This window comes from Rhinolophus sinicus, chromosome 16, assembly GCF_057876585.1.
Source record: "Rhinolophus sinicus isolate RSI-liver-muscle chromosome 16, RSI-T2T, whole genome shotgun sequence".
NCBI classification, from domain to species: domain Eukaryota; kingdom Metazoa; phylum Chordata; class Mammalia; order Chiroptera; family Rhinolophidae; genus Rhinolophus; species Rhinolophus sinicus.
Window position 1 is genome coordinate 188,676,056 of NC_142516.1, and position 16,444 is coordinate 188,692,499.

At 45.7% G+C, this 16,444-nt stretch overlaps 1 protein-coding gene across 8 annotated transcripts in view; it reads right to left on the reverse strand.

The window, feature by feature from the left end:
• The window catches only part of MCPH1 (microcephalin 1), a 256,430-nt gene that overhangs the window by 26,252 nt on the left and 213,734 nt on the right, over positions 1 to 16,444 (reverse strand). For 4 of the 8 annotated variants that reach the window (XM_074329293.2, XM_019717760.3, XM_019717759.3 and 1 more), the window contains one exon: positions 14,749 to 15,114. The exons of the other annotated variants lie outside the window; for them this stretch is intronic. In XM_074329293.2, the coding sequence (XP_074185394.2) occupies positions 14,998 to 15,114 (117 nt within the window). In that variant the 3' untranslated portion in view covers positions 14,749 to 14,997. Of the gene's footprint in view, positions 1 to 14,748; positions 15,115 to 16,444 lie in introns of those variants that run through there. 8 annotated transcript variants of the gene reach the window in all.

Here is a 16,444-nt window from a genome sequence, read left to right on the forward strand (position 1 = left end):
ATCTTGGCTGCGGCTGTCTGCTAGACTTCGCCTGGTCTCATCAGGAAAGGCTGGGGCCGGTCACCGGTTCTCCATGACAGGGGGCTGAGTCCAGAATGCCACCAGGCGGGAGCCGGAAGCGGAGGTGCTATGCAGGCAGGCGTGGGCAGTCAGGGCAGGAGCTGGGGTCCCCGGAGCTGAAGTTCAAGAGTGGCTTCTCTTTCCTCGTGGATCCCAGCTGTGCTTACTGGTGGTGGCCTGGGAGTCACAGTTCCCAGCTCTGAGCGCTTGCCAGCCAAGGTCCCCACGTCATCATTCCTCTTTGCCATGACAGAAGTTTTTATGGGGGGAAAACAGACCCCTTGTGGTTACTGTTAATCCTTCCTGGCATCGCTATGCCTTTTTCCAACTGCGGCGGCTCCCGGGCCCTTAGCTGGCTCAGGGGTGGGGATGTGTCCCCCTACTTCTCCTTTTACAGGCCGACTAGTGTGTTTGAGATTTGGTAATATTTTTTTGGGGGGGAGAGGGCGGTGGGCTCATGTGTGCTTAAATCACATAAACTAAGGCCTGATCCCAACTGCAGCTTCAGAAACACAAGGGAAATCTTGAGGAGCACGAGCTGTCTCTCAGACATGCCGGCATTTGTCTTTCTCTGACTTAGTTCACCAAGCATAATACCCTCTAGGTCCATCCATGTTGTCACAAATGGTAAGATTTCATTCTAGTTTCTGGCCGAGCAATATTTCATTGTACATATGCACCACCTCTTCTTTTCCAGTTGTGTATCAATGGACACCTAGGCTGGTTCCACAGTGGCTGCACCAATCTGCAGTCCCACCAACAGGGCACGAGGGGTCTCTTTTCTCCACATCCTCGCCTCACGTTGTTTGCTGACTTTCTGGTAATAGCCATTCTGACAGGTGTGAGGTGGTGTCTCATTGTGGTTTTTATTTGCGTTTCCCTGATGATTAGTGACGTTGAGCCTCTTTTCATGTTTCTTGGCTGTTTGTCATCTTCGAAGAAATGTCTCTTTCTGTTCTCTGCCCAGTTTTTGATTGGATTGTTAATTTTGTGTTATTTAGTTGTACGAATTCCTTATATATTTTGGATATCAACCCCTTATTGGATGTATCATTGGTAAATATATTCTCCATTCAGTCGGTTGTGTTTTGTTTTGTTGATGGTTTCCTTCGCTGTGCAGAAGCAAAGACAAATACCATATGATCTTGTTTATATGTGGAATCTAGAAAACAGAAACCAACAAACAGAACAAAACAAAACAAAAGACTCATAGAAACAGAGGTCGAACATGATTGCCATGGGAGGGTGGGGGTTGGGTAAAAAAGTTGAAGGGCACGCTAGTCAATATGATCGTGGTAAGCTTGCATGGTGACAGGTAATTACTAGAATTAGTGGGGTGATCACATTATAAGATATAAAAACATTGATTCACTATATTGTACACTTGAATCTAACACAATATGTATTATAGACCAACTATACTTAAATTTTTTAAAATGGAATTAAAAAAACAAAAGTGTGCGTCAATTCCCTAGAGCACATGCCATGTTGTACCCCCCCAACCCCCTGCAAACCTGGTGCACTCTGGGTATTCCATGTGAGCTAAATGAGTGCACATTTGTGACCATTTTCAGATTTTCCTGAAAGGTCATTAGTTTTCCTGTGTCATGAATAAGACACCAGAAAAATGAAGTGCACATGGGGGACCCTAATGAACCTCTGGGACTGGGGCCCAGGCACAGTTTTTTTTGTGGGGGGAAAATAATCTCCTCAGGTGACTCTAATCCACAGCCAGGGTGGAAATCCACGGCACTAGAATCATGACAAAACAAATGATTCCACCACCTCACTTCTTTCTGTCCCTGGCCTCATGTGTATTCCATATCCCAACAAATCTTGTTTCGCGCTGGGTTGATTTTTCATGTGTTCTACCCCCATGGCTGCTTTGGCAGAACCTTTGAAGGAATCACACTGCTTACTGTACCTCAGACCAAAGTGATTTAACAGTACAGCCAAAGCCATCATGAAACTATCCTCCCAGTTTTACATGGGGAATTGATTATACATGGCGCTTAAATCTTTGTGATAAAACTCTTTCATGGGCTCAGACAAGAAAGTGGCTCCTTTTTGTTTGTTTGTTGTTGAGGCAGGAAGCAACCTGGCAGAGCTATACGGTCATTGGTAGTGATCGCGGAAGCCTGGCATAGAGCTGGGATTGAACTCTTAGCTTGCACGGAGGGATGATTTGCACGGCACATGAAATCTTCTTGTGTTCACACAGGCATCATAGACAGGAACGCGGTTGGAGGCGGTGTAGGTGGAGGCCTTGAGGAATTGCACGTGGTCAGCACAGGAGAACAGAGAGAGAAAGATGACACCCACCAAACAGAATACGGTAACTCAGCCACCATATTTTTTCATAGAATCAGAAAAGATTCCTTGTTGAGCCTCCACTGGGAAATCAGTCGGAGCCACAAATCCGTTGTTTCATGGGGTTCTGCTTGGGCAAACTCCAGGGGAGCCCTGAGGTCGTGGGGGAACTGAGGCCTGAAATACAAGCAGCACAGCACATATTCAGACTTCTCAGCTGGTTGTGGCGAATGGGTTTTGTGGTCTGTCTGTGTCTATTTGCAAACCAACATGTTTAATGTTGAACACTTGTGTTATTTAGTACTGTCCAGACACATTCTCTCTCCTAAGCCTCATCATCCTTCTCTCCTCCCCAGCTAAAAGAAGTGAACTGTCCCTCCGTCCACTTAGAAGCCCTACTCTAAATCAGGCAATCAACTGGTCCTTTGGGCCCTACCTGAAAAACTCTCACAGACTCTGCCACCCTCTCCGTCCTTGCTCTCTGCCCAGCCCAGACACTCAGAATCTTTCAACAGTTTCCTGCAATAGCCTCACAGGCCCGTTTGCCTCCAGTCTCGCCCCACACAGCCATCACTCCACCTCACTCCTACTATGACCTTCCCTGAACACCGGTTTTCTGTTCAGAAACTTTTGGTGGTTTTCCAGTGCTCACTAAATTAAGACAAACTGTGTTAGCATGAAGTACCCAGCCTTTCACTAACTTGTTCCAGTCTCCATTTCTGGCATCATAACCACACTCTCTGCATCTCAAACCAAACACTCCAGTCTGTACAGATGGAAAAATCACTACTTCCTCCAAGTGCCACACGTGTAGTGACATCTGCATGCCTTTAGCAATGCTGTTTCCTTCTTCCAGAATGGCCGCCCACCATCTTCCCTCTGTGCAGAAATCTCAGACGTTTTTCAAGGCCAGCTGAAGTGCCATCTTCCCTCTTGCTCTCCCCCACCGCCACCGCCCTAAGCCGATTTAACACCTGTCCTCACTGTACCTTGAAGACACCTCTGTGACAGACTCAGTTATAGCTATTTGTTTATCCTCGTCCGTGTGCTTCTCGGATGCAAGGATTGCATCTACATTTTGAAACCTCCATGTCAAATTGCTGCTTCATGTTTGATGAAACCAGGAAACTGGAGGGGACCTTTATTTGTTGGGCTGGAAGTCAGGCGGAGCTTCCAGTAGGCCCCTTGGCTTGACTTCCCACATGTTGACTCAGAAGAGTATTCCTATCAGACATCCATCAAACAAGCAACAGGCTCTTTTCCAGGGTTGTTACAAATCCAGCCCAATCGCTTAGACTTTCCACAAGCGTAGCATGGTTCAGTAACTGAGGCTCTGGACTGAAGCTTTTCTGGTGAGTACATTGTACTTTTTACTAGGACAAGAAAACAGAAAAGGTTTTTGGAAGATTCTTTTCAAACAGGATCGAAGTCAAAAAGGGTTTCTGGTTAACCATAGCGACCAGGGAGTTCCAAGAACTATGACATGCCTGTCTCTGAATATCACGCTGAGCTGAAGGTTTACTGAATGTGAAAGCAGTAAATAATGTGACATATTTCTTAGTAGGCTGTAGTGTTCCAGTCGTGAATCTAAGCAACATTCTGAAACCCACTTCCTGCTCCAAATCCCCACAGCTTAGTTTTACTGTATTAACATGATTCAAGTTATGTGGGATATTAATTCTTTACATGATTTTAACTTTTCTCGTCTGCTTTTTATGGGGGGGGGGAGGCAGTACTGTACTTACGACTTTGAGGATCCCCGTTTCCTGAGACGCACACAGCCATTCTACTTAGATTGTGTGTTGTTTTGCTCTGCAAGGGATCATTTATCTTGTTTGGCGGAGGTAGCATTATATGATCAGTTAATTCTAATCTAAATAATCTCAAAACTAGCATTTTGCTTTGACAGCATTCACATGGTAACAACTAAGTGTATTGAAGTGACTTCAACCGGCCTGTTTTCCTTCTCTGAAGCTGTTATCAGTCACTACAGCTTAATCGGCACCTGATGGCCAGCGTGTCAAGTTAGGTGCTCCAAACGGAGCTCGCACAGCAGTGCGGCGGCCACTCAGGGCTGGCACGCTCGTGAACTGGGATCGTGCCAGCCTGCGTCCCCCGGCCAGTAATTCCCGTTAAAGAGGTTCCCCTGGGTGCCCGGGCGTCGAATGTGGCTGCAATACAAATCCCACGCAGTTATTTCACTGGGGACGGCGGGAATGGAGGCAAAGCATGAGAACCAAAGTAACTGATACACAAAGAGCCTCCCATCCTTAAGGAAGGCGTTCTCTCACATATCCAGTCTTCTGGAAATGTTTGGAAAGAAGACAGGTTTTGGAATTAGCCAGATGGAATCTGAATCTCCCTTCGGCCACTCCGGAGTGCGTGACCTCAGTAAGTGACTTACCCTCCGCAGCAGCCATTCCTTCTGTAGTGTTCTAGGATGTGAGCCCTTGCCTCTATGTTGTCACTCTCTTCAAAAGCAGTTGACTTTTTGGCCTTGCTGTGAGTTACTTGATGAAGATGGTCGCAGAACGCAAGTTCTGATTTGGGGACAGACATCTGGGCATTATGGTTTGACCTGAGTCGGGTGACAACTTGAAGCCCCAGAGAACACTATAGGGCAGCCTGGGAATGGTGGTGGGAGGAGGCTTGAAGGGACATGATGGGTGACTGGAGAAGGGTGCCGACTTGGTGCTTCTGACGGGACACTTCCTTGTAGGTCGTGTCGCTGGGTGGAGGCGGAAGACGGTCAGTAAGCTGGGGTCCTGTCTCCATCAGCCTCCCCCTTCTTCAGATTGGTCCAGTCTTCTTGTTCCAGGTTTTACCTTTCTTCCAATGCAGGGAGAAGGAGATGGAAGAGGAGAGCAAGTCTTTCCTTGCATCTTTGGTTTCCCCATTTGATCTGTATGGTGCCTTCTGGTGCACAAGGCACAGAGGCGTCCCCATTTCTCTGACAATCGCTGGGGTAAAGCTAGGGTGCAGGACTGAGGACACCGTGTAGGAAAAGCACACGTGCTCACACTATAACCCTTTTTGTTAGCTTAAGCCTCGAGAAGAGACACAGGAGTGTTTCTTGGAGCTCATGTGTGTATCTGATTCTAAACTTTCTCTGCTCAAAGCAATTCGCAGCCATAGCTTTTTGTCTGCTCTCACATTTCTTTATTACTCTTCACAGGATTGAAAGATAGTTGTCTATTTCTATTCCTTTAGTAGTTACCTTTGAAAATTTTATACACACTTCACAGTCTGAAGTTGATGAATTTTACCGTCCTGAGTCACACAAGTATCTTAGGGTGCTTTACCTCCACTGGCCACTGCGTCCAGCTCACATACTACTGGGACACACATTTTAAGTGTTTTCCAATTTCTGTTTTTAACCTCACAGATTGTGTCACTACTATTATGCACTTAATGTGTATCCGTGTGTTTAAGTTCTTCCATATGCTTACCATTTTGTTCACTTACCAGATGTTTCAATTCAGACTTTCTGGGATTGTCCCATTTTTCCTGAAGTACATCCTTTATATGTGACTTTACCGACATTTTTTGCTGATAAACATTCTCAATTTCTGTCCATCTGAAAGTCCCCTAATTTCGCCTCATTTGTAGAAGTTAATTTCACTGGATTTGTAATTGTCAACCTATATGGTAGCTCAATTGGTAAGTTTTTGAAGAACCTCCATAGTGTTTTTCATAATGGCTGCACCAATTTACATTCCCACCAACGGCACGCTATAAGACGGTTTCCTTTTCTCCACATCCTGGCCAACACTTCTCTCTCATCTTTTTGGTAAAAGCCGTCTTAACAGGTGTGAGGTGATATGTCATTGTGGCTTTGATTTGCATTTCCCTGATGACTGGTGACGTTGAGCATCTCAACTTTCTTCTGTATTTTCCTCTAGCCTACTTTGACTGACACCAGGGCTTGGAAAACTAAATCTGGCTCACCGTCAGTTTTTGGATGTCCTGTGAGTTAAGAATGGTTTTTACACTTTTAAATGGTTGGAACAGCAAAACAGAAACAAAAAGAAAAGGGGAATATGGTGTGATACATGAAAATTACAGGATGTTTCTATTTCAGTGTCTGTAAATAAAGTTTTATTGGGACGCAGTCTCATGCATTCATTCACACGCTGTCTCCGGCTGCTTTTGCGCTATAACTTCACAGCTGAGTAGCTGCAGCAGAGACTGGTCTTCGGAGCCTAAGATATTTCCTGTCTGGCTCTTTACAGAAGACATCTGCCAGCCCCTACCTTGACCCTCTCTTTTTTCATCTCTGTCGCACCTGTCGTGATCAATTTTGGTTCCACTCCCAGCAATTTCTCCTCGGTGTGGGAGCTTAGCCTACAAAGGACTCAGGTGGGTCAGCTTTGAGAAGTCATAGGATACAGACTGATTCAGGAAGCTTCCATCTCTCTCATAGTGAGTTCCTGGCACTCACATGCTACTGTGTTTCCCCCAAAATAAGACCGGATCTTATATTAATTTTTGCTCCAAAAGACACATTAGCGCTTATGTTCAGGGGATGTCATCCTGAAAAATCATGCTAGGGCTTATTTTTCAGTTAGGTCTTATTTTCGGGGAAACATGCTATTATTGGACAGAGAAAACTAGGTGCTGCTCTCAAATTGGCCCTGCTCTGCTTTCTAAAATGAACTCATGGATTCTACTGTTCTCAGGTCATCGGCTGCTGCCTCCTCACCTCCTCCCCCTTCCTCCTGTGTGGACACTGGTGCCACACAGCTCCTGTGGCTGATGGTGACTTGTCCCCACTGCTTGTATTTTAGAATTCATGAGGATACCTTGGTTTGGTTTTGCTATCTGAGACATCTATTTTTAGGTGGGGATTCAGAAAGATTTAAACACTGTTAAAAAAATAGTTTTTAAGTTCTTTTTGGTTCTTTTTCTGATCATTTTGGGGCATTTCTTCCCCTTTTTCTTGTCTTTATGTCTTTCTTTTAACATGCTGAACATTCTTGTTTTATAATCTACGTCTGATGATTCAGTATCTGACGTTGGTTGGTCTGGTCCTGTTGTTTGCTTTTTCTAAGGATGGTCATGATGGTTTATTAGGAAGTCTGTGTGTGCCTTCAAACTTACGGTCATGATTGCTTTCTCTGCGAGTATTACCAGAAGCCCAGGTTCAGGGACATTCTTCCCGGAAGATATGTGCTGCTTCTTCCAGGGGCCTAAGGATGCTGCTGATAAAGACAGACTCCCTTGTTGTTTGGCTTTATGGGGAAGTCATCCTTTCCCCGTTCCTGGCAGCACAAGCCTCCCCGGCCCCAGGCTTATCAGAGGTGCTCTCCACCCCAGCTCTCCCTTACCGCTCACCCCTATGCACACGCATGAGGCTCTAGGTCAATGGGGTCTTCCCAGCCTCGTATCGACCCACCTCTCCACTCTATTTCCAGCCCGAGAGTTTGTGGGTTTATCATCGTTCAAAAGGAAATGCTCCATATTTCATTCTGCATTTTCGGATGTCCCTTAGCTTGCTCATCGTCTTGCTGAGAATGGAAGCCACTTACTTACTTGCTTGGGTCACACCAATGGCTAGGTTTAGAAACCTGACGACTACTTTTTAGAATATGTGGCATGTCTTTCTGACAAACGTCTTCGGCAACAAGAACGTGGCTTCTTTCTATTCGCCGGACTGCATACCCTTTGACGGCTAAAGCGCTCTGGGACGGTTTCCCCTTGTGGGTATGGATCCATCCCTGCTGACGCGGCGCTCTTCCTGAGACTTCTAACACCAGATACCTGCGTCCAGAGACTCCCCCTCACTCGGCTCGGTCTTCTTGCTTAACCTGCACAGCCGCTCCATCAGCAGCTTCTAGCAACTGCCTTTCCTCCATAGCCGCCAAGCCCAGCTCCTCCTTCCATGTCCGTGGGCATGTCCCACACTGGTTACAGGAGCCTCTCGGAACCAGCTGATGCTCACGTCTGGCCTGGGCTCTTCTGTCGCATTTCCTCTTACTGGCCCCTGTCACTCAAAGCTCCAGACTGCCTGGAGCCCAGCGGCACCCCCACTCCTCCACGCCCCTTCCTTGCTGTGTGTTCCCCTCTGTGAGTGCCTCGGCCTAAAACATAGCCGTGTCAGTTTCTTCTGGACGCATTTCTTACACCCAGTCCCTTTCCCTGCAGAACTAATCCCCACTTCCTCTGAGTTGTCACTTTCTCCCGACTCTGTTGAGCTCATCACACGCGGTGCACTTTGTTTTCCAACCTGACTCCCTTCAAGGCTGTCGGGCTCTGAGGGCAGCTGCTCTGCCGTTATCTCTGGTCCCTGGAGCCGGTACCATCTACCGTGTTCCCCGAAAATAAGACCTAGCCAGACAATCAGCTCTAATGCGTCTTTTGGAGCAAAAATTAACATAAGATCTGGTCTTACATAAGACCCGGTTTTAGCTGATTGTCCGGCTAGGTCTTATTTTCGGGGAAACACGGTATGTCTGATGTAGACAGGTTCTCAAACATGTCTCTGAATTTGGGCTCCTCATGTTCGGATGTGCGCTAGAAGGTGGATGGTGGTTGGGAACGCACAGTGGGGACACACTGTGATGCGAGGTGGGGAAGGGCAGGTGTAGATAGCCTGCAAGTGGATGAAGCCGCAAAATCCTTGCCTGGAACAAGAGCAGGGAGATTCCCACATCATAAAATAGTATCCCTTTGCTTTTGGCGACAGGCTAACTGCACTTGGGGCCATCAAAACTGAGGACCATAGGGAACATTTTACCCAACTCCTTTGTTCCTTCAGCACAGGAAGTGAGCCCTTAACCCCTGGAGCCCAGATATGTCACCCGTCAAAGTCTAATTTGGGCTCAAAGGATTTTATAAGGTGGCCCCAGAATCCAATAAATCATAGAAGGAAGGGGTGGTAGGGTGGGAACTGCTCAAGAAGAGCAAAATGCCAGAGTTCAAAATAACTGAATTCCTCTGTCAGGCTCTGACCGCACCGGAGGGCCACCTCTGCGGCCAGAGATGAGGTGACAGGCTTTCATCACCCTCCTAAGCGAGGCCGCCTTGAGCTTTCTGCCTCCTACTGTGCCACCGGTCCCATCCCCACATAATGTCCCCAGTTCTGTTCTTGGAACGAAACTTGTGACATCCTGAGTCCCAGCCCCCTCCCTGCCCTCTGCCGTCAGCAGCTCTGTGCACTCAGGACAAAGAGTCTCTCCCTTTTCTCTGACCAATCCCTGATAACTTAATGAGCGGGTTCCATGTCACTGGCTGAGGACATTCTCTGGCTGACAGCTGGCTCTTCGTGCCAAGCCTTGGGTCTGGCAGGTCTCTCTGCCTCTCCCACGAACCCCGGGCCCCTGACAAGCTGACAGAACTGCAGCTAATGTGCCTCATTCCTGCGTCCACGTTGATGGACGGACAGACAGAAGGACGATGCTGGGTGAGCCCCAGGATGGGTTTCCTCCCGGCAACTCCTCTCCCTAGTTTTGGCTGAGATTTCATCTGCTGGCTTGCAGGAGGGGATACAAAACATTTTTCAGTCAGTCTTCTTTGGAATATTCAAGATGGAAAACTATGCGTTCCCACAGATAAACTGTAAATCCAAACATTAAAAAAAATTGAAACCAGATTAATAAAGATGACTGGGGCCAGTATCTCAGAGTTCAAGGTGGAGCTTGGGACTTGGTAGGTCCCAGGGCTTTGGGAAAACAGTAACGCAGAAACTGGGAACGTACAGCAAACCAAATACTAGATTAGCCTGAAGAATCTTTGCCTGTGCTTCTTTAGCTCCAGCTCACTGACTTTAGTAATTATCTCAGTTAACTGCTCAAATATTTGGGGACAAAGGCGATCATTTGTTTTTCTGGCACAAAAAATAGATTCTATAATTTTCAGTATATTTAAAGATGAAGCAATATTGAGAACAAGGGATGTGAATGTTTCATTACTACCACAGATCACTTTAAAATATATGAGGTGTGGTTAAAGTATACGGTAAATGTTTAAATAGAAAATCATTACAGTAAAAGACACATTGCCATTAATCCCCTTCAAAATACTCCCCCTTGCTTCGAACACACTTATCCCATCATCCTTGCCACTTCCTGAAGCAGCTCTGGAAGTTCCTCTTTCATGAGTATCTTTACCTCAGCCTCTATCATAATGCTATGTGTCACACATCGCTTCTGGTATAAGGCAATCTCTATCAAATAAAAACATTACGGTGTGTCCGCATCCACCTTATTCACTGGATCTGGTACCGATCGACTTCTGGCTCTTCCCCAAAGTCAAAATGATTCAGGACATGGAGGCAGCCATGACAGCACAACTAAAGACACTCAGGAAAGAGGACTTCCAGAACTGCTTCAGAAAGTGGCAAGAATGATGGGATAGGTGTGACTGAAGTGAGGGGGAGTATTTTGAGGGCAATTCATGGCAATGTCTTTACTGTAATACATTTTTTTAAATTTAAACATTCACCGGATTGTTTGATTACACCTCGTACATTTTGGCCTTACATTATGGTCCATAAAGTTAAATAATGACTAAACACACGAAAGAATTGTAAGTAAAAAGTGTCTTTCTCTCTCTTTGTTGTTTCGACGGTTTGGAGCAAAGCCCGTTTGCATGTGTCCCGTAACCTGCACTGCGAGTTCCTCTCAGTTGCTAGATGCACGTGCTGGGGTAGACACGCTCCCCGATAATGCAGACCGGCTGCACTTGCCACCCGGCTCCTGCAGAAAGGCTCTCTCATCTCGCCTGACCTGTAGGTAGTGCTCTGAGGCATCACACATGTATTATTGTGACCAGTGACAAAGATTCTTCGCTTAGTCACTCTCCTGAACCTTACGCCCATCTGTGTACCTTCCTGTAAAATCCAGTTTTAGCAAGAATCCTGACGTCAGTTGACCCAGAGTCCCACCCTTGACGCGAATCATCTCCTGTATGTGACCCCAGCATCCTCAGGTGAGGTCGGGGCACCTGGCCCGCCTTCCGCAGGAATCCTGCTGGGTCAGGGTAGCCAGAACCCCCCTCACCCCTGATGGTTCCTCTTAGTGATTTTCCATCCACGGGCCCCCCCCCCCCCGCTCCTTCACTATAAATTCCAGCTCCCCAGGCTGAGTTTGGAGTTGAGCCCCATCTCTCCCCCACTGCAAGACCTCGTTGCAGTGGTCCCCACACCTACGGGCGCCCCTTGAAGAAAGCCTGCTGTAGCAAATGTCATGAATACATACTTATTTTTTTCTCTAACACTATTGCCAGTTGAAGGCACTGCAGCTGTAAAAATCCAAATGCCTTGTTCAGGGTTCCAGGGCTGGGTGCCACTGAGACGGGTGACCAGTAAGTCCATCTTAGATTTAGTGTAAGGAAAAAGGTGGCAGTGACGTAGGCAAAAGAATGGCCCCTGGCCTGTGACTATGTCACCTTACATGGTGAGAGGGGACCAAGGGCGCAGATGGAAAGGTTGCTACTCAGCTGGTGTTAAAATAAAGAGATTATCCTGGATCTTCTGGGTGGGCCCAAGGTAATCAATGTCATCACAAGGGTCCTGACGTGGGGAAGAGGGAACAGCACAGTCGGTGTCAGAAGGAAGAGATGTGACAGCCTGTGATGCTGCTGGCTTTACAGGTGGGGGAGCACCCACTGCCAAGGCAGGCAGGTGCCTCCAGGAGCTGGGAAAGGCAAGGCAAGGAATCCCCGCTGCAGTCTGGGCAGGATGCCCACACCTTGATGTGAAGCCTATGAAACCCATTCTGACCTCCAGAAAGGAAGGGAGAAATGGGGGGAGGGATGGTGGATGAGAAGGCCAAGGAATTGAGTTGGATGTGGAGAAATAGAGAACAGAGAGATGTGAAGAAGGGAAGAATGACCGGGCTGCGAGCAGGCAGCAGAGGGATGACAGGTTGACTGGATCTTCATTTTCAGTTTGCAAAGAACTTTATGAGCAGAGCAACCTGACCCCGAGGGCTTCTGAGGAGGTGTTAACACCGCCATTTTAGAGATGAGGAAACTGAGGCTTCGGGTGATTACATAACTCAGCAAAAGAAACTTGGACTGACATGTACGCAAAGAAACAGATCACCAAAATTCAGCATGCAAACCGCTATGCAAATAAGGCTTTGATTGCAATTGGTTTTGAAGAGGTAGGTGCCTGAATTTTTCTTTACAAAAATATTAGTAACATTACCATAAAACATTGTAACACAAACAAAATCAAATACAAACATTAATCATGGTCCAGCTGCCCCACCCACTCAGATCATGACTCTATGTCACCTTCCTATAGTTTCGCTAACTGTGCGTAATTTTGTATGGTTCTGACTGCAGTATAAATATAATTTTGTATCTTTTTACTTCATATAAAAATTTCCTACACTGTGTCAGTCTTCATGATTATAATTTGTAACGCTGCCTGGTATTTCCTCAGACTCATGTGTAATAACCTGCTAAATTACTTCCATACTATTGGACATTTGATTGTTCCCAGTTATGTACTTTTCAATATGAATAATGCTGCAATGAGCATCTTTAGGTACTTGTCACTTTTCTTTCTAAAGAACATTTTCTTAAGATTAATGACTGGGATTGAAGATACGGATGTTCTGATGATTCCGTGTTTCATACTGTTGTGGTTGGAAAAGATACTTGATATAACTTCAATCTTCCTAAAGTTATTAAGGCTTGTTTTGCGGCCTAACATATGATCTAACCTGGAGAATGTTCCATGTTTGCTGGAGAAGAATGCATTTTCTGCTGCTTTTGGAAAGGATGTTCTGTAAATGTTAAGTCCATCTCTACAAATGTGTCATTTGAGGTGGATTTTTTGTATTGGTTTTCTGTCTGGATGATGTATCCCTTGAGGATTACATTGAATCTATAGATCAACTTGAGGAGAATTGTCATCGTATCAATACCGTCTTCTAAAACATGAACTTGGTATATTTCTCTGTTTATTTAGATCTTTAATTTCTCTCAGCAATGTTTGGTAGGTTTCAGTATGCAGGCCTCATATTTTTGTTAAATTTATTCCTATGTAGCTTATTTTTAGATGCCATTGTAAATGGAATTGTATTCTTAATTTCATTTTCAAATTGTTTATTGATAGTATATAGAAATACAATTAACTTAGCTTGCTATATTGATTTTGTACCCTGTAATCTTGCTAAAGTTGCTTATTCTAATGTTTTCTTTGGTGCCTTATAATTTTTACATATAGTATCAAGCGATCTGAGAACAGTGTTACTTCTTCATTTCTAATCGGTATGCCTTTAATTTCTTCTTGCCATCTTCTCTGCATAGAATTTTCAATACAATGTTATTAGAAATGGTCAAAGTCACATACCTTTGAAAATTAAAAAACAACCGGCTTCTGAAACACTTTTGGCCCTTTGTGTTTTGCATAAGGAACTGCAGGCCTGTAGTAACTTTTAGGGTTACTGGGAGGATTCAGCGAGGTCCCACGTATAAAATGCTCAGCGTGTTGTTTGGCACAAATCAGTGTCCTCATCAAATGTTCGCTTTCAGAAAGAGAATCTGGCGTGGCCACTGGCAGGCCAGCTGCACGGCCCAGACCTCAGCCCCGAGGATGCAGAGTGGACAGATGCTTGGTGGCACTCGGCGGCAGATGTATGGATGGGAGATGGGAAGTTCTTTGTGGTTTGTCCCCAGCATGACTCAGCACAGTTTTGGTCAGTCTCCTCAGGAATTGTTGGTGTCGTGGGAGCTCTGATGGAGTCCCTGAGCTTCGCAGTGGCCAGGCCCGGGCTGCTTGGGGACTACAGTGAATGAGCGTGTGTCACATGACAGGAAGGGCCTGAGGTCCGGCTGTTGTTGTGGCCTGGGCACTGTGAGGGCATTATTTGTGTTGCACATTATTTTTAAACCAAGAGAACACCCTTCATTATTTCCATGTGTACTGCTACCTCTTTTCTTAAAGGTTTATTGTAGAGGTGGATCCATTATACTAGCTGAGAGACTGAAATTTGAGGTAGGAATCACAGCTGAGATTAGTCACAACGTGGAGAGTGGACAGTAGTGTGACGGCATCTTAGTGGCACCTTCCAACTCTTCAGGATTTAGCATGATGGACAGGCATGTGTGTGATTCAGTCCCACGGCGGTTTCCTCCAGGGGACAGCTAGCATCCATGTGCACAGTGGATGCTGACACTTCTTGTGGGGGTGCTGTCCCCACCATACACTCAGCTTGGAGAAGGAAGGCTGCTCCGTGGCACCAATTACACCACACAACGCTCCTCATCAGTCACTGTGTGAGGAATCTCAGGTACATAGAAAGTATCCTCAATAACAGATCAGCGTCCTTCTGACCGAGCACATGACACGGGATAAAGATCTTAGAGTCTAACCAAGAAGCTTAGGGGGTTCTTTGGTTTTTCTCAGGAATAAAACGACTGAAATTAATTCTCCCTCTTTATTTAACAAGTGAATGATGAAGGTTCTGTGACCTTTTGATTACAATCATTACCAAGACATGAAGACAGGCATTATACAGAAAAGGCCCTGACAGTGTGAGTCAGCGAATGTCTGAACCACGTGTTCCGTCATCAGAAAGGCACACAAAGAGCTTTCGTTACATAAAACCCACAACACTCAGGCGAACATATGATGATATAAAGAGGCATCCTGTCTGGGTCAGTTCCTTCTCTTCACAAGTTTGTCACTTGAATGTCCAAAGAGAACTTTGGGGCTGCTTGAGTGGCATCTCCGTCATTGCTGTAACAGGTAGTTCTCAGGGGCACAGACCTTGTGCTGAGTGACTGAATCTAGAGAAAGAGAAAGCAGTTTGACATTTGTAATGGCCGGCCTCACAGGAAATTAATCACCTTTTTATATCCACACAACATCATCTTTTAAAATCTTAAATGGTGTAGAGCTGCACTGTGCATATGTCCACACGTGGCTGTTTAAAATAAAATAACATACAATGAAATAAGGAAGTCAGTTCCTCAGTCACACTGGCCACATCTCAAATGCTCAGCTGCCACACGTCCTGTTAGATACGGCACACGGAGGGCATTTGCGCCACAGCAGGACACTCTGTCAGGACGGCAAGGCCGCCTGAACTCCAAGCTCCACCAGCTGCCGTAAGTGCGTTCCAGTACAAGGCAGGGCATCAACAGCACATACGTACGTTTTAGTTGCGACACCGACCATGCATCCTAGGCCGTGTACTTTACCTGCCGCGCTGAGTATTTTGTAAAGGATACCAAGTAGGTAAGCACACTCCCTAGAATGCGGGTCTTCATAGCTCAGCTGAAGAGGCTGGATTGCTGAGCTTTAAAGTCCTGTGAGTTTGAAACGAGTATTCTGGGCAAGTCACAAGGAGCCGCCCAGTCCAGGAAAAGCTACAGGTGCGGGTGAACAGGACGGCATAGGTGTGCCCTGCCGCTTGGGCTGAAAGCAAACCCTTTATTCTTTCCTTAACACCAGAAAGTTTACTGCTCCCAATCCTGCCTCTACTGTTAGAAAGAAGGAGAAATGCAGTAAACGGTCGGCACTGACTTACGAATTACATTAAGCTTATTGATGATGACTATTACCCAGAGGGATGGACAAACTCTATTTGAGGGACCTTAAGAAGTCATGATGATGGGTGTTGAAGATGGAAAGCTATGATGGGTGTAAGCCACAAAGAAGAAGAAAATGGTATATTCAATGAGTATGGGGGGAAAAGGCTCCTCTTAGTGACAGCTCAAGACGGAGTCCCAGAATTAACTGTAACCTTCCCAACGCAAATGTCCTTCCACACAGGTCTGAGCTGGAGAGCTGTGTTCAGAAGGCAGGACGCTAATATTTGTTGTGTATATGTTATATATCCTACATAAGTGTAATAATACATGCAATAGAAGGTTAGAAATTATTATTAATACTGTGCATACAACGTAATTCTCTCCATGACACAGTGAAGTAGGTTATCATGACTTACATGTTAGTATTAGTCCTTTATATGTGGTAAGCGTTGTACACATTTTCTCTGTCACTGGCCTTTTAATTTTTCTTATGCAAATTTCTGCCATGAAAAACTTTTAATTTATTTATGTATTCAAATTATGTCAATCTTTTATTGCATCTGGATTTTGAATTATTGGTAGA